This window comes from Danio rerio, chromosome 3 (genome assembly GCF_049306965.1).
Source record: "Danio rerio strain Tuebingen ecotype United States chromosome 3, GRCz12tu, whole genome shotgun sequence".
NCBI classification, from domain to species: Eukaryota; Metazoa; Chordata; class Actinopteri; order Cypriniformes; family Danionidae; genus Danio; species Danio rerio.
Window position 1 is genome coordinate 32,715,468 of NC_133178.1, and position 19,257 is coordinate 32,734,724.

Below are 19,257 nucleotides of genomic sequence, written 5' to 3' on the forward strand. Positions count from 1 at the left end.
TACATGTACACTTCCCAACCTGATTAAGTACAGTTTTTCTGTGAATTTGTTCATGTAAATTTGGCATGTTTCATGACATTCTGTATTACGCCATAAGCGTCGTTTTTACCGTGTGACTGGATTACCTCACAGAACTCACAGGGCCCTTTCCCAGCTTGGTCAACCCTGAATAATAAATACATTTTACGCCCATAAACCTTCTCACTTCAAGACTTTTTCAAAACAAAATGCAACATTTGTCATGACAAATTTTTTAACTAATATAATTATTTTTGAATGAGTTTGCTACTTTATATTCAGAAAAGAATAAATCACCCCTAACTCAGTATTGAATGGCAAACAACACTTCTCCCTAATAGCCTACATGCCACAGCATCCTGTTTGACCTCCAGAAACAAAAACAATCATCGGAACGAACAGGTTGTAATGAGTAAAACAGCATGAGGCATTACTAAGAAAAAAAAAAGAGTCAATGATTCATTTTAGTGAGACATAAGCTGAAATATCTGTCGAGGCAGAGTGAGAAAGAGAGATCTGGCTGGCTTTCAGAGGCTCTGTACTGTAAAGAGTGTAATACCCTGCCTGCAGTCCATCCAGCATTTCAACACATTAACATCCTCAGTGCCTTTTAATTAGCCTTTGCTCCGAATGTGTTTTTCCACATGCATGCATAATGATATCGGTGTTGTTGTGAGCAATCATTCTAGGGTCTTATTTTAATACTATTTGAGTGTGCGTTAAACACAACAGTCGGGATGGTATGATGAAAGGGAAAGTGGCGCGCTTTTCCTTTCTGTCTCTAGAATATTGAATGAATAGACATCCTGTTCCCGCTCCGGAGGCCTGAGTGTGATGTGGCCGCAGCGTGTGTTTTGGTGCTTTGAAGACCCCATTGTAAAAAAGGCGCCCATTTAAAGGCAGGATGAATATGAGACAATGCTATGATGTGCTCTGCCTGCAAACTTTAATTACGAAGCCACCTTCCTCCCTCTGCACAACACTATATATAGCAATGCCATTGAGATAAAAGAAAGCGGGAGAAACAAAGGAAGGGAGAAACTGCCCTTCCACTGATTTTGTGAGTGTGTTAAGAGAACGTCACTGACACTAGGCTTGCGAATGCTATCTGGATGCTATGAGAGGTCATTTCTGTTAGTAGAGAGGGGCTCAGGCTGGTACAGGAGGTCATGACTGAAAAATCACACCATGCAAGTGTCTTAACATAGTAGGTCATTCTACTGCTTCCTGATGGCTCGTTTTGAGCAAAGTCTGCAGAAGCAAAGGAAAAATAAATCAAATAATGAAGCAACGAAAGATGCCAGTTATAAATGACTTCACAAAATAGAAAATTTTGAATAAAACTTAATTTCATGGTATACTGTCTGTTGTTCAATTATTTAAAGTCATTATTACCTAGTTTTACTTTTACCTTATTTTTTTTTTTCTTATCAATAATGGGTTAAATGATGTTTTAACAATTCTATAAATTTTAAAGAGGTTTCTATTGTAATCGTTTTATTTAAAAATAGTTCACAAATTTCGCAGAAATGAACAGCAGTTTTCAACATTGGGAACAGCAGTGAATGTTTCTTGAGCATGAGATCAGCATATTTTAATGATTTCTGAAGGATTATGTATAGTGTAACATTGAAGCCACTGTATACTGAAGTACTGCTGAACATTCAGCTGTAATATACATGTATATTACAGGGTTTCTGCTGGTTTCACCAAATTAAATGTAAGACTTTTTAAGACATTTTAAGATCATTATGATTTAAATTTCAGACTTATACAGGGCTAAAGGCTAAGGATTTTTTTTTATCCCAGTTGGAAAAGATTTTCACTTGCCCCATCTAAAAGTGATTCTAATTTAATACATTTAATAATACAATAATAATAATAATAATAATTTAATAATAAAAAACAATAGGTCAGATCAGTATACTCAGCAGTAAATAAATGGAAATTTTTTAAGCAAATGTTACTTTAAGGAAAGTAATTTAATGTTATTTTTAAACAAAAAGTTAAAAGTTTTATTAAGACTGGGATTGTGGGTGATTGTATGGGTGTTAATGGCCAGATTTGGTAGCTACACATGAACAAAGGAAAATTAAGACCTGTTAAAAACACATTATGTTTGCAGATTTAAAACTTTCTAAGGCCTAAAACTTAGCTTTTAAGTTTTAAGAAACTTCAAGATTTTCTAAGAGCCTGCGGATAACCTGAAAGCAGTTATTTTAGAAATGTAATTTCATTTAAATATTACAATTTTAGCCAAATTTTGAAGAAAAAAACTACTTCTTCAGCCAAAAAAAAAAAAAACTTTTAATCAATCTCAAACTTTCGAATGGTACTGTATACACAAATAGTATGTGTCAAGTGTCCTTCAAAAGTCCTGCATTCATCTTCTCTCTCTCTGAATCTGTTGTTCTCACACTCTCCCTGCACACCATGTATAACGTCAATCTTTCCTTCTCCATCCCTTCATTTCTCTGCCTCTCCCTGTCCCTTTATTCTGCTGCTCCCTCACTCTACCTCTCCCACTGAACCTGTGCATTCATCATCTCCCTCCATCAGCCCATCTCCATTCAGCCAAGTGCAGTCTGCATCGTCAGCACAGCCGCCTGACACAGCGCTCCACTGAGAGATGGATGGAGAGAGATGGAGAGACAAGTTCAGACAAGACGACTGAGTGAAGGAAAAGAATATCATCTGCAATGGGACCAAAAGACGGAAAGATGCAGATGTGGGTAGAAGACAAACACAGAAAGGCAGTAAAGAAGAGAGACACTGGTTTTGAGCTTTCAACAGTTTTAAAAGTGTTTTAAACTGAAGTTGCTAAAGTTCATATAAAAAGAAAGCTCCTTTTAAAAGGCACATAATTGATTTTTTTTTTTTTTTTTGAATGATTCATTTGTTTTGATGTTTCTTGACCTCATTTTTAATCGAAATTGATTTGGGGAGGGAAGGCATGCTTCTCCATAATGATCTATGCCAGACTTCTCCAACAATTTAGTTCAACTGAATCCCGTCTAAACTTATCTTCCAGGAACATAAAGTAACTCATTAATTTTTTTATGAATTAACTGCTAATTGTAAGTATTGCTACAATTTTATTCATATGAAAATTGACAGTTTTTATAAATTGTAGGTTTGTCATTGGGGAAATAGAAGATCATATACAAACATCTGTGCAAAAAAAAAGTTAAAACATGCGCAAAGATTGTATTAACCAAGCCCATTTTATTTTAGAATTACCTGCAAACTAGCATTCAGAGCTGTCTCTTTACACTTAACACCATGCATTCTATTTTGAACTATTGTTTAGTCCTTCTGATACTGATTAAGAACAACAACCAGTAAAAAAAGAATTCTGTAGGATGAGTGTGTGTCGTGTGAAAATAATCTGAAAATTACAGTTGGCATGTAATTTTTGAAAATCTGACATGTGTATTTTGTCTTTCATCTTGTTTTTCCCCTACATATTCCAGATACATCCTCCAAGGATTGTTCAACATCATGAATAAACAGATGGGAATGAAGCAGTGCTTTCAAGTTAGATATTTTGGCTGATTTTAGATGTTGGAGGTGTCTCTAATGTTTACACATACATGTTCATTTACAATAATTAAAATATAAGAAACTCAAATTAATAGATTTTAAATAGTATACCTTATCTCTGCCAGCACTGTAGTGCAGGCCTTAAAAGTGCAGTAAGTTATTGTATTCAGAAACATTTTTTGTTTTGCTCTTCACATTCCGATAGTAATGATTAAATTAAATAATCTAAATGTATTAATATTTTTTTTTATAATCTGGGAAAAGCATAAGACTAAAAAATTTTGTCCAATTAAAATTTGTCAGGACAATAATCTAATATTTCTGATAAGTAGCCCAAACTGTCCGTCAACAAATGTAGATTTGTGCATGTGCGCACCTCTGTTCACACAGACAGATCCGCCGTTTGTGTGTGAATGCGCATTAACATGCACATGAGAGAGAGCGGTAAAAAATAAATGCTGAATCAAAACTTTTAAAATTTTGAATCAATATTGCAGTTACTTTTGCATGCTGGAAGATGGACGGCACCTTGGCTGAGGTGTTTCTTTTAGACAGGTAATGTTATGTTTCAAAACTATTTTAGTCATGCAAAGATGTAGATTTTGTTGTTTTACGAATGGAATATATGCACAGAAGTGAAACTGAAATCTTCCGGCGAAAGCTTGATGTCAAACTTTCAATTTCATAAAAGACCTTTTACAGCATCGATAATGTAGGTTTTTATTTAGTTTAACAACAAAACATAAGTAGATAGCTCTATTCCACCTAACCTACTTTACTGAGGTGAAGTTGCTTGTATATTCAAATTTTTGAACAATGACAGCCGGTGTCGTGCTCCCAATATTGTTTACTGTGCTACTCTGAATATTCGGTTTGAGATAGCATGCAAGTATGGCTTAGTAGTAAGTTCAATTCATGCACCCCACCGGCCAACCAAGCATAGTGACATAGTCGCTCCAGGACAAATCGAGTAGGAGAGTGAGACCAGCAATCCTGGCATGTATGAAATGTTACACATTATGACAAGTTTTGCTTGCTATGCTCTCAGAAATAAAGGTACGAGAGCTGTTACTGGGGTAGTACCTTTTCAAAAGGTACACATTTGTACTTAAAGGGTCCATACTGGTATCTCAAAAGTATATCTTAGTACCAACAAATTTTAAGAGGAACACTTTTGTACTTTTTAAGTACCAATATGTACCCTTGAGGTATTAATGTGGACCTAAATGTTTACCTTTTGAAAAGGTACCACCCCAGTGACAATTTGCGTACCTTTATTTCTAATAGTGTACACAACTAAAAAAACATGCTAGATAATACAGTTTTTGTTCAGAATTGTAGTATTATAATGTACTATAAAGTTTTCTAACTGGCGAATGACATGATTTAGAGGGTTGTCTTCTGTCATCTTTACGGTGCACATTTGTAATTTCAGTAGGCGTGGCTTTGGACGGCAGGGGAGGGACTGTGTTTTCAAAGCTATTATGGTAACGGTTAACATTTTGGCAGATCACCGACTGCATCTTTAAAATACCTTAACTCTTAAAAGGGTAAAAAAGTGGTTGTGTAGCTTCTTGAAAACATCATGAAACAGACTTATTCCGCAGTATTTAACAACAATTTAACTCAATCCACATGCAGTAAAGTGCACAAACACTGGTAGAATATTCAAATCTCCTCATTTTGGTGAGTTGTTAAATATCTTAAGTGAAATGACATTTATCCACAATTTGCCAAGGCATAAAAACAGCTAAATATTTTGCCCTGGAAATGAAGCAAAGTAGAGTCTGTTGACATAAATGCAACTGTAATTTTAAATTTGGAGAGGACTATGGATCTATGCAATAAACGAATGGTTTATAAAGCTGTGGGAACAATATTCCTGCCTGTATGATATTTCATTAAGATTTATTTATTTATTTATTTACACTTATTGTTAACTTATTACAATAAGTGTCAATAAATTACTCATTTACTTCCATAATACATATTGGCTCTTTTGGTTGACATAATTAAAATGAATTCAGGAATCAGTGTGTAGTATTATGCGATGTAGTATTTGAATCGGTCGCAATAAAAATCAATAACAAGCATAAACTGATGCATTTTTTTTCATGCTGACTTGAACAATCATTTCAGAAGCCAATAATAAATGGCAGAACTGCAGAGATGTTGCCTTGCAATCAGTGCAGATTTGGCTCATCAAGCATTCCTCATCATTCCATGATTTTATTGAAGAGTTGCAATCTACAAAATCCTATACAAGCAGCGGTAACAAAATGGCTGACTAGACATATTGGAACTTGGTATGCACAGAAACCCAATGAGTTGAAGCAATCAGACAACTGCTTGCTAATCCACTAATACAGTAACTCGGAGTGATACGGTGAGCATGTCAGTCAGTCAGTAAGTGTATTTATATATGTGTGTGTGTGTGTGTCTATGAGAATGAGTGGTGAGGTAATTAGAGGTAGTAGACGACAGAGCGACCCGAGAAGCCCAGCCAGTGAAATGTAAATATGTATTGATTTCCTCATCTGGCTGTAAGGTCCCAGGCTGTTTGCTTTTCTAATTCTATCTCTTGCATTCTGGAGCTGGAGCCTGAATAATTTATTAACTAGAAACAGCGGCGCTTTTCCCTCTCTTAATGCAGCTATGCAGGCCTGTAGTTACAAGCGCTAACACTCTCTCCATCTCTTCCCCTCACTTTAATCGCTCATTTGCCCTTTATATACCCCTAGCGCTCAGAAATCAGTCTTTTAGGACAGGATTAGCATTGATACCATTTATGTGCATGTGTTTAAGCAGTAGAAACGCATGGCTGAAGAGTGCAGTAAGCTTATTAGCTTTATAGGAAGTATTATGAAATGCTGTTCCCTTTAATTCCTGTATCAGCCCCTTTATGATATCTCATATGTATTAATTTATGCATTGGGAGATTATTCAAAGTGTATATTTTCCCTTGGGTCTATGTATATATATTTTTAATTTCTATTTAATTTTGTTCCTAATTACAATGTTCAACATTTTGGGGTCAGTAAGATTTGTAATATTTTTGTTCAGCAAGAATGTATTAAATTGATTAAAAGTGAAAGTAAAAACATTTATAATATTACTAAATATTTATATTTCAATTTGTGTTTTACTTGTTTCCACTGAAAGAGTTCTAAAACATTATGAATTGTATCACACGCACACAAAATATTTAATCAATAGCACAGCTATTTTAAGAAATAATAGCAAGAAATGCTGCACATTGGTATCTTGTAATGATTTCTAATGACTCAAGTGACACTAAAGATTAGAATCAGAGGAATAAATAACATCTTATATGCGTTAAACACATTTAACTACAATTTGACAAATAAAGTGCCAAGCATTTCTACCAAATATGTCTTTGCAAGTGCTAGTAATGATGAAACAGCAGCATTACGGACGTTGGTGTTGATGTAAATGTGTTTGTGAGAGTATCTGGTGGACAAAATGTAGCAGGTAAGTAAAGGTGTGTGGCAGTGGCAACAGCACGTGACTTAAGCACCAGCATGAAAATTCAAGCCACCACATCTTTTTTCCTCACTCGGCACCCAAAATAGATTTCTCCCAAGTCAGCATCACACACACATACGCACACATACCACCCAGCCACAGAAATGAATAATTCACTACTAGAACACAAGATACAGAACCAAAGAGAAAGAGGAAAAACATGAGCAGCTAGAAGTGCAATGCTAGCCTAAGATGCAAGAAACGCCAGTAAAACATCTCACTACACACCTCTGCTACATTGCACAAGGACAGTCGGAACAGCAAAAGGGAGACAAATTTGTCATAAAAGGGAAATTTCTGTGATCGGCTACTTTTCTTCAGAACACAAATAAAAATATTGTTGATAACATTTTAAGAGTTGTCACTACCTTTACTGAAAGTCTCTTTAAAACACTGATTCTTCAAGAGATAGCAAAAATAATTCCATACAGTATGAAACTAGTTATGTAGTCCAAGTCCTCTAAAGAGACATGACTGCTTTAAAGTATTGATGCTCAATCTATAGGCAGCTATACAATATATTGGTAAAGGCTGATGCATGCTTATTTTTAAATGGCCATAAAACCCCCCCTTTTTCGGTTCAAGTTGAGGTTCAAAAAATGCTCCGATATGCGCATGCAGCTCTGCGAGCAGAGAAAGGAGTGGGTGTGGCCGGCAGAGCAGGCTAAAAAAGAGGGGAGCGAACAACTGTCAGTAGGCTCACAAAATGAGACACAAACCATGAGGAGACCACTGATTTTATAGCTTAATAAGTTAAAATGCAAAGAAATAAAAAGTAATTAATTTAATGTCCTGCTACATTTGTTACTCGCAATTTCACTTACACGTAACCACATTTTTTATATCATCATAAAGATAATCACGTTTATATGAACACTATAAATGAGGAGGACTTCTTTTCTCCTGAATGCCTGGATCTGAATTCAGACACAGTGGATGGCTGTGCAGCAGGTCTCTTGCCCTGTCTAATCCAACCATTGACCCTGGCAGGAATGTAGAGGATTTTAAACCTATGGCGAACACAGCAGCATGAATAGGCGATGTGTATGAATGGTAACAAAGTCAACTGATATAATTCCACCATTCTACAAATCTTGTACAGCTTACCCGACATAAATGCTTGCTACAAACCAACAGCTTTGCTGAATCGGCCCTGACAGCATCGTGGGGAAAACATTCAACAAACACCATGGATCATGGAAACAAATGCATACAACCCTTGCTATCATCTCATCCAGTCATTGGGTCTCATAGCTTGGCAGGTCTGCCCTGCCTTCAGAAAGCATGTGCTCTCATAAATAATTAAGAAGCAGGGTCTTCTCATAGGATAAGAAAACTCCACTATGAATAATAATGAGAAACCGACGTGTCATCACTCCACTTGCAAATTCACTCTATGTCTCAAATTTTGATCCCACCCTAAAAATGTATTTAAACCCAGAAAATGAAATATTACTTGAAAAAGCTCAAAATTATCCAGTTTCCCCCACAAATAAAGCTGACAGGTGCAAATGTTGTCTTAACTGATGCTCAACACACACAAATACGTTAAAACTTCAAAACTTCCATATCAGTGCATGTCTTTTTTATGAAAAACAGATAAAATTTAGGCTTTTACTTCCATATAAACATTGATTAGTAAATAATACTTCAAATCCAGCAAATCCAGTCACAGAAGCTCAAGCACGTATTGGGTGAACTAAACTTTTAACAGGAATAATTTTTTAATTTTTCAGAATTTTTTTGTGAAATAAACACAGTTATTATCAGACTCATGCTATTATGACTTTCATTTTTTTGGTAGAACGTAAGAAGAGGATTTTTAAAGGTTTTTGTTATTGTTCTTTTTCCTGCAACTAAAATGGACTGAAGCTGAATAGCTTCAAAAAAGAGATGCACAAATAAAGTATTCATCCATTCATTTACCTTCGGCTTAGTCCCTTTATTCATCAGGGTCACCACAACAGCATGAACCACCAACTTATCAGGCATATGTTTTACACAGCAGATGCCCTTCTAGTTGCAACCCAGTATTGGGAAACACCCCCCCACACACACACACACACACACACACACACACACACACACACACACACACACACACACACACACAATGGCCAATTTAGTTAATTCAATTTACCTATAGTGCACGTCATTGGACTGTAGAGGAAACTGGAGCACCCACACGAACACGGGGAGAACATGCAAACTCCAAACAGAAATGCCAACTGACCCAGCTGGGGCTCGAACCAGCAACCTTCTTGCTGTGAGATGACAGTGCTAACTGCTGATCCACCGTACTGCTCACAATTAAAATACTACACGATAATTCAAATGAACATTTCCCTACACATATCTATCATGTAAATAATGTGGATCCCTTTTACTTTTATGATACTTTTAAAATGTTTTTATATCTTTTCTAAAGCTCATCACTCTACTGCGTGAGCAGGTAAATGTAAAAAGTTCCAGATTTCTCTAGATTACAGCCTTGTGAACACATTGTGAGTTTGTTAATGACTGGGTTTTGTAGCCTCGTCTGCAGCAGCAGCTGAGCAGTTTGGGGCTGCAACATTCCGGATGACTACACTCATTTAGACCCAGACATTGGGAGGTATGAAACCACCAGATTAGGCCTGGAAGGCAAACACAAACATGCACATATACATGCGTTGCTTTGATGAAACAAGAAGACTGGTGCTCTTATAATTGGCAAACAAAAGGTCTCATGCCAAAATGTGACTTGAATGCCATTTAAGACTTCATGTGCAGACACATTCATTTCCAGAAATATTTTTCTATGACATGCACCTCACCACACGTGTTCACCTTTAGGTTAGAAACACAGCACATTAGAAACTAAAATATGACTAATTTAATGCAGCAGTGGTCCACATTAATTTAATCCTGTCAAAACAATGATTATTTTTTTAGCTGCCAGAACTTACAAGATGCTTCAGAGTTTATTCTATTATGCGGATTTTGTCTTCAAGAAAAGTTTGCTTGACATTTTTGTGTAAATCATTATGTATTTTAAAAGACTCTTTCATAAATAGAAAGTGGTTTTGAGCAGTAGGGATTAACATGAATCTTTTTACTTATAGTTTAAAGTATCGCAGTCAAGATGTATAGAATATATCATGTTTTGAATATATCAATTCAAAACATGGAGATACTGTACATTTTAAGGCTTGGCTCACTAAAAATGTAAGGTTGTTCCAAACTTATTAGTTCACAAACACAAATAAAGAATCAGTTGAAGGCAAAATTATCAGCCCTCCTGTGAAATTAGTTGTAAATAAATTAGATATTTAGGTTAAATAAACAAGTTATGTTAATTGGGCAAATCACAGGGCAGCAGTGGTTTGTTCTGTACTCAGTAGAAATAATTCTTAAGGGGGCTGTGAGAACTGCTTTCATTCCAGCCAAATGTTACCTAGAAAAAAAAAAGAACAAAAAAAAAAAAAAAAAAAAAATATATATATATATATATATATATATATATATATATATATATATATATATAAACATTAACAAGAAATACTGTGAACTACAGTGAAACATCACGCGGTAAATATTTGAAAACTAATTAAAATGTCATAGGAGGACTAATAATTTTGTCAAATTGGGTATACTGTCTCTACAACATATCAATATGCACCAAAAATAACCGGAAAATATTTTGTATAAAAGTATGTTCCAAAGCAAATATAAATTGCATCGCCATACAATTATTAACTAACAACGCCTCCTCGTATCTTCTCAAAATAAATTTGGAGCCATTACTTTTAACCAAATCTGTCTGATGAATGTGCAACATTAGTTCTCTTCAAATATACTTTTTACCAATCTAATCTTTCTCTCTTTTACAATCATGTCTATAAGCAGAGTGAGGGAGAGAGGAAAGGAAAGGAAGTGAGTGGTAGAGACAGACAGTGACAGTTGTGTGAATGAATCTAGGATGACACATTTAACTCCCTGATGCCCAAATGGAAGAGAGTATGTAAGATGAAGAGACAATCTTATCATCTAGTCATCTCCCATCATACACACTGTTGAGACAGAGAGGAACATGTTGTAACGCTGTGAACCAAGGAAGAAGAGCTGAAGTGTCCAGAAAAGCCTTAATTAATGATTTAATCGATGATGTGGATCATTTCAAATACATAATATGAAATGGTTTTAATTTTAACCAACAGTTGCTGTAGCCGTGTAGTATGTCTGTTTTTAGATGTGTGCAACTATGCCTCCATTCTAAATAATTTACACACAAGCAGAAAGCCTCTCCCTGTCACTTTGTTATTAAAGACGTTTATGAGACATTAAAAAAGAAAAACAAAGCATTTTCTAAATCCAGATTTCCACATAAAATGAAAAAACCACAAAAAAGCACCAGCTGTAAGTTGGGAACCCCAAAGCTTTTTTTCCTTCAATACAAGACTGTTATGACATGTTGAACGGTCATAATAATCTTAAATCCTTGAAAGTTTATATTATTTGGATTTTTTAAAACATATGAACATTTATTATTATTTATGTGTGTATTATATCATCTTTGGGTCAAATTACAAAAACGAACTACCACTTATGCGGGGTGTTTTTAATGCAGTGTCTATGGGGCTGAGAGTGAATTTGACATTTTTCTCTCCTATGGCTGTCGTCATCAGTCTCACACAATTTTTTTCCTTTTTTTGAAAGTCTTGATAACACCATCATGGCCTTTTTCTTTTATTATTTTAGCAAATAGGATTGTAAAAAATTGTTGTACTCTACCATTCACTGCACTCTAAGTTTTCCTGACTATGACCAATTCCGGAAACGTGAAAAGGGTCTATATAAAAGATTTTTAGATGAAACTGTCGTCATTATTGTTCATTAAAATGCAAGCCAATGGCTACCAGAACTTTGACAGTCAAAAAACGCAAATAGCTAAACAAAAAGAATATCTGTCACTCCTGATAATAAATTGCACCGTAATGAAGAGGTGCTATGTGCAATAAACTCAACATTTATTACAACTTTACTAGTATTTATTCAGTCTCTGCAAAAAAATCCTGAGCATGCTATTGAGACACTCTATGTCACATAATGATGTAAATCATATTCAGCTCTCATAGTGCCTTGACTTACACTGAATCACCAGAGACCACAATTTCAACCTTTTTTCTTCATATTCTAGAAAAAAAAAAAAAATCACCTATATTTTAAATGAGCTGAGGAAAGATTTTCAGGTTAACCCTCTCCATCAGTCAGCAGCTGCATCAAAACAACTGTACAAATGCATAAATATGAAAGCACCTCATATAGAATATATTAAAAAGACATGAACAATGTAAACAAGAATTACTGGAATATATCAATATAATCCTATTACACATAATCCACAACCACTTTGCCTTAGTGGCTTATAATATTTCAGGTTCTGCCAAACAGAAAAGAGAAGAAAAATATTTATCCACATAACACTGGGATGCTTAAGCTTAACAGTGCTGGAAGCAGCCCCTCCTCTTCTCTAGCACACCTACATCTTAAAGTCACCCTGCCTCTATAAAACCAGTCTTTATTTCTCCACCAAACTGGCATACGAGAACGTGGTTAAACAGTGATGCCTGCCATGTCTGCAGCCCATCTGTATTCATACAACAGAGGACTGACTTCAAGGAGGCAGAAAGGTGGGAGAGAAAGAGAACATGCCATTGCGAACTGCTCTTTCAGTCCACTCACTGCTGTTATTTTTAGCCTGACGGGAACCTCGGAACAGGAGAGAGCAAAAGACATGCTTGTGATAAAGTAAACAGAAGGTTGATGTGTCATAAAATGTGTTTACAAACTAGACCGCACCACGATTCTGTGATACACTTATGGCAGAGATGGTTATGACAGCTCCAGCTATCACAAAACTAGCTCGATTTTTAATGCTCGTGTCCATCGTCATTGAGAAAAACTGTAGGTCAGTCATAAGCAAACAGTTTGCTTGAAAAAATGAGGGAGGATAAGGAATAGAGAAAGACGGCGAAAGAAAAGCAGAGTAAATAATTTAAATTCTGCAGGCTGAATGTAGATCACTGCCTCAACACATGGAAGAAAACTGCAAAAGCTCACGACTCATGACAACTTCTTTACATCAGTCTGTCTCCCTCTGGTGTCCACTCGTTCAGCCTTTTCCGACTCAACTATTTCTACAAAAGTCTTTCACATCATTTATTTCTCATTATTTTCCATCAGTTATTCTTTAATGGGAAAATTGATTGGATTATGCATTTCAAAGATTCACTAAACTTCTTTGTGGCTTAAACTATTCATTGCACACTATTCAATGTGATTCCTAGTAGCTCTATGACTTCTGATATTTTTGCCTCTTCAGATAAATGTGTACACTTCTCTGCACTCCAGATGGCTAAGGTTTCAAAGTTGTCAATGAAACTAAAATTAGTAAATGCAGCTATAAGGTTACATTCCATGTACAGTGCAGAAAGGCAGCCTGTAGACAAATAGACTGAGACGGTGTACAGTAGATATTACAAATGTATTTTTAGAGTTACTTAATCTTTGTCTTTATCCAATATTTACCAACCATAAGCTAATCCACATTTACATGCCATGCTACTTCTACAATACACTGACTTCTAATCAGAGACATGATTAAAGAATGATTAAAATGGTGGCTATAATGTGAGCATCTAAAAAACACTTCTGTAGACAGAGGTTAAGGACTTGGGATCACAAGGCCTCGTTAAATGTTTCTATGAGATGAATGAGAAAAAAATGAGGCTTACTGAAAGAGTGGTTTTGAGGGTTGAGTGCAAGGTTAAAGGTCAACAAAATCTGTTTCGACACTGCATTTTGATCTGCCAGAGAAGTGGGTGTGTGGGTGCAGTTCTGTGCACATTTAATGATTTCAGATACTAAAAGGTCGATTAGAAAAGGCAAGGAATGCAACTCTTAGTCTCTTTTCCTGTATACCATTGGTCTAAATAAAACACTACAGTTTTTTTGGGGGGGATTGCTTTGCCATTACACTGAGCCATCTAATCTAATATAAGAATAAAGTTGAACCTCTTCACTGCAAGCTTGTGTGAAATATTAGGGCTGAAACATGGCCTCTTCAGAAGATATTAAGGATACATGATTCAGTGGGTCTGACCTTAGCTTGCCAGCTAGTTGGACATGATAGAGTAACAATAGAATAAAAGTAAACATTTTGATAGTAAAGACATGAACCATAAAACTGATCCCCCTCTTTTAATAAAAGCCAGCTCCATATTGCTTCATAATGCAATCACATGTTAAAATCACATCAAAATGTAATCATAATGGTCCATTCAATCATTTTCTTTTGGCTTTGTCTCTTTATTCATTAGAGGTCGCCACAGCGGAATGAACTGCTAATTTATCCAGCATATGTTTTACACAGCAGATGCCCTTCCAGCTGCAACCTAGTACTGAGTAAACATCCATACACTCAATCACACTAATACACTACAGCCAATTTAGTATATTCAATTCACCTATAGCACATGTCTTTGGACTGTGGGGGAAACCCACGGCAACACAGGGAGAACAAGCAAACTCCTCACAGAAATGCCAACTGACCCAGTCAGTACTCAAACCAGTGACCTTCTTGCTTAGAGCTGACAGTGCTAACCACTGAGCCAACGTGTCGCCCATGATTAAGTTGCTTTCACATGAAATTGTTACAAAAACACACTCAAATATGTTGCACATATTTCACATGCATTTTTAACAAGTGATTACACAAATATTTCTTCTCTCTTGGGACATTCTGTTTGGGTACACACACTCAGAAATATAGGTACGAGAGCTGTCACTGGGGTGGTACCTATTCGAAAGGTACATATTTTTTACATAAAGGATATATTGATATTGGTACCTCAAAGGTCTATATGAGCACCCAACAATTTCAAGAGGCACACTTTTGTACTTTTAAGTACTAATATGTACCCTTGAGGTAATAATAAGGACCATTTAAGTACAAATATGTACATTTCAAAAAGGTACCACCCCAGTGACAGCTCTTGTACCTTTATTTCTGAGAGTGTACTATGAAATTTTCCCTGAAATTCAAGTTTTAAGGTATAACCTACCTAATATAGCCTATGTGAAACTTGTTTATTCACTGAGCTCTGTAAAAACAATATTATATTACAATCATGTTCAGCACTGCTGTGTGCTTGTATAAAAGCAGACAATTTTAAAAATGAGGCAAAAATGTGCACTGTGAAAAAGACAAGTACATACATAGCCTATCTCGTATTCTCCAGGAGCTCTTAGAATATGGGAAATGGTGGCTTTCCCCCTCCCCTCGCCTCCCCCTTTTCACCATCGCTTTCTCTCGAATGAGACCAAGCTGAGAGACTGCACATGCTGACATCAGCAAGCCTCCGCGAGCCACAGCGCCGCCCGCTCTCGTCACACAGCACAGCTCACCTCACGCCCGTACGTAACACACCAAACACACACCACAAATAGGCTTCGTGCGTCTTGCCACCGTAATACAATGAGAAATAAATGGCTGAAAAATATTCGACTGAAACGTCTTCGATCAAATGATTGCTCCCCGCTTATTTTATGTCACACACAGCCATCATTGAACCAGCGGTAATGTGATTCATCGAGTTTTGAGACATGTTCAGATGACCTTACATATGCCACACTCAATTACACGATACCTGCAACTGAAGGCCCCAGGGTTAGACAACTCTCTAAGTGAGTTTAAAAGGATATGGCCATTCGGTGATCTTTTTGGCGTATTTTCTCACGAAGTTGTCCTCACTGAAGATGAACAGAGATCGGTTGACAGTAAAGCAGTTTTGCCGCACCGGTATAGGGTTGTACAGGGCCATAGTTCTGGCTCGCTGGGCCATTGACTGCTTGTACATTCTCTGCTGAGCCCCCGGCGGGCCGCCCTGCCTGCTGCCGCCGCGGCCGGGGCCCCCTTGAGCGTGTCCCGGTCCTCCGCCATACCTGGACGGCACCTCATCTCCGAACCGAGCCATTCTATAGACACCAAATGCCAGTCTTCACGAAGCAGGAAAAAAAGGGGCGAATATTCAACGCGACCACACCACATTACATCCCATCTGCTTCAAAACTTAATACGTGTATAACTGGAGTACACATTTGTCTTCATGGCTTATAAATGTGACGTTGGGCTTCAGGAGCTGATGGTTCAATTTTAGGCAAAATAAACCGAACAAAAGACAAAACTAAATTGAACCAAAAAATAAAAATAAAAAAACGGGCAGTTCACAGGTTCGTTGTCCAATTCAACACACAAAATGGTCCATCATCATCATCACCTCATTTTATGTCCAAAATCAACATATTTCCACTGCCGTGCAATTCTTGAGTAAATCTCTCATTTTCGGTGTCTCCATCCTTAGGTTTTTTCCAGAAATGTCTTTCTCCTGTGCGTTTCCTTGAAAAATCAGGTTGTAATGATCATAGCTACAATCATTTGTACGATCTAGGTGTGATAACCAAATGATCAAAAATTAAAACATTAAAATCAATAATTTGGGTTTCGTTTATCTGTACATTCCGATGATTGTAGTGTCAATATGTATTTAAATCAGAAGAAAAAAAATACAATTTAAAAAATATTATTTATTTATTTCGCAACATCCGCAATATTTGGCACGGTGTAGCTATAATCTGCCTTCGGTCACCTCGCGCTCACGTTTACTCGCATGTATTTACGGCTCAGCTACAGATAGAAACCCGATGTTAATTCTGTTTTCTTCCTTTTTACCACACAGGTAATTTATTCGGATGCAAAAATAGATCATCACAAGTAGCCTATCGACTGATTTTTTTCTGTGCTTACTGGCAAGGTGTCATTCTTTTCGCCAGAGCCATTACTGACATTTCAGTGCAAAAGAACCAATCCAAGCGTCATAAAATCCAATGAAGGGACGCGCAGTGACAGAAAGCAGAAGCATCAATCGCGCGGGGACATTGGCGACATCTCCGGGTTCCCATAGTCGCTCTCGCTCCCCTGCACTGGACTCTGGGCCGCGTACGATCTGCTCATCTTCCCCGAGTGAGGGCAATCCGATCGTGAGAACACTCGGATCCCTCTATTCCTTATTTCTGCCAATGTTGAGCTGTCTGTTAGCCTCGTTACTCTCCGTCAAGCGCCCCTGAGGAAAAAAAGAGGGGGAGGAGGCTGTTGAGGACGAACGTGGGGTGGGGGCTCGCAGGAATATCAGCTAGTGAAACGCAAGCCAAACGAAACAGTTAGCTCCGATCAGCTGGCGAGCTAAGCTATAATGAGCCACAGATCAATTCAGCACTCTGGCCAGTTCTTGCAGCACATGACGCACGCACACGCACCCCGCCGACTAATTTACCCATCCAACTCCAGTCTGTGCCGCTACCTTCAGCCACTACTCAATGTGTTCTCAGCCTCGCCTCACCTGCCTTTACCGCATGAAAATACGCCGCACGCCTGCTTATTCGACAGAGTACTCGTGCGCTTTTCGAGATAACGGGACGTAACAAAAGTGACAGCGCGTTGTCAGGTTAAGGACTGTTTGTGCCAGTGGTCGGGAGGCGAGCGCTGGGAGATACAGATGCGCATTCAAACGTGAGTCTCTCGGGAACGGCTCCGCTTTGCGAGGGCACGCAGGGCGAGGAGCGACAGGCTATTCTTAGACGCAGACATTTCAGAATTAATAGACGGAGATTTCCCATCAGTACAGCTGACAACTCTCCCTCTTCACCAACCCATGCACCCACCCTCTTACACACGACAGAGCAAAAAATATATATTTTTCTTTAAAAATGGCAGCTGTGAAATGTACATGACTTAGAGACAATATAGCAAAAATAAGCATGTGGTATGGCATTTAGGTGATTTTTTTATGTGTACAAATTGCTGCCTGCTATGACAATAGATCATATATTGCTAATATACACTGTTAGTAAGAATAACAATTACTGATGTTTATGTATTTACTAACATAAACCCACAATGACAACACGTGTCCATCTTTTATCATAGTTTTATATTTACTAATGCATTATTAAAATCCAAATTCATCCTTGCTAACATTAGTTAAAACACTAGGTTAACATGGACAATGTAAAACTTTACTTTTATTAACTAAAGCTAACAAAGTTTATTACTGTACAAAATGTGTTGTTCATTGTTTGTATGTTATTAAACAAGTTAACTAATATTACTAATATAACCTTATGGTAAAGTGTTACTGATAATATCACAGTTTTAGGCAACTAGAAAGCCAATAAAGACAGTAAGACACACATAGAACACACTCAAGACATTAAGCTGTAAAAACTAATACTGACATTACTACTAAACAGGAAATTCATTCAATCATTTTCTTTTCGTCTTAATCCCTTTATTAATCTAGGGTTGTCACAACTCTGAACCACCAATTTATCTAGCATATGTTTTACCCAGCAGATGCAACCCAGTACTGGGAAACACCCATACACTCTCATTCACACACACATATACATTACAGAATATGTAGCTTACCCAATTTGCACATGTCTTTGGACTTGGGGGAAACCAGAGCATCCGGAGGAAACCCACTCAAACACAGGGAGAACATGCAAACTCCACACAGAAATGCCATTGATCCAGCAGAGGCTCGAACCAGGGACCTTCTTGCCGTGAGGCGACAGCGCTACACACTGCACGACCGCACTGCCCTAAACAGGGAATGTAGTCAATTAATTTAAAATTCTTGAGCATAAGTGCCTATACTGTTGACTTGCATTAAAACATATGCATGCATTTTTAGTACAGTGAATGTGTGTTGTATCCAGTAAATGGTTTAAATGACCACATAATGAAATGTAGTAACCAATTAATAGCTATTTACTGAAGCATGCCTATTTGTTACACTGCAGATCATTTATCGCATTAAGGTATAGCGAGCTGAGAGTGAGTGTTGCTTCAGCAGCAATAGGCCATGCTTTAGGACACAGTTGTTTTGCTTGTGGCAAAAATCAATAGACCAGTGCGACCTTAACAGTGCCCACCTATCGGATATCACAGGAAGCAGTAGGCAGAGGAAGATTTACAGTACTGGTCCTCCTAAACACTCATCTCTAACATTTGGGCACAGCCATGGTACAATAGAAAGCTCGTCTCAT

General features: G+C 37.3%; 1 protein-coding gene across 50 annotated transcripts in view; it reads right to left on the bottom strand.

Annotated features, from left to right (window-relative positions):
- Nucleotides 1-19,257, bottom strand: part of cacna1aa (calcium channel, voltage-dependent, P/Q type, alpha 1A subunit, a) — a 156,211-nt gene that overhangs the window by 124,932 nt on the left and 12,022 nt on the right. For 48 of the 50 annotated variants that reach the window (XR_012401092.1, XR_012401089.1, XR_012401095.1 and 45 more), the window contains exons 3-4: nt 18,635-18,810; nt 15,853-16,125 (exon numbers count right to left, since the gene is read on the bottom strand). Coding sequence is in view for 41 of the 50 variants with exons in the window: in XM_073944635.1 (XP_073800736.1) it covers nt 15,853-16,125; nt 18,635-18,810 (449 nt within the window). In the remaining 9 variants the exon portion in view is untranslated. Of the gene's footprint in view, nt 1-15,852; nt 17,244-18,634; nt 18,811-19,257 lie in introns of those variants that run through there. The other 2 variants (XM_073944637.1, XM_073944653.1) reach the window with 1 other exon arrangement.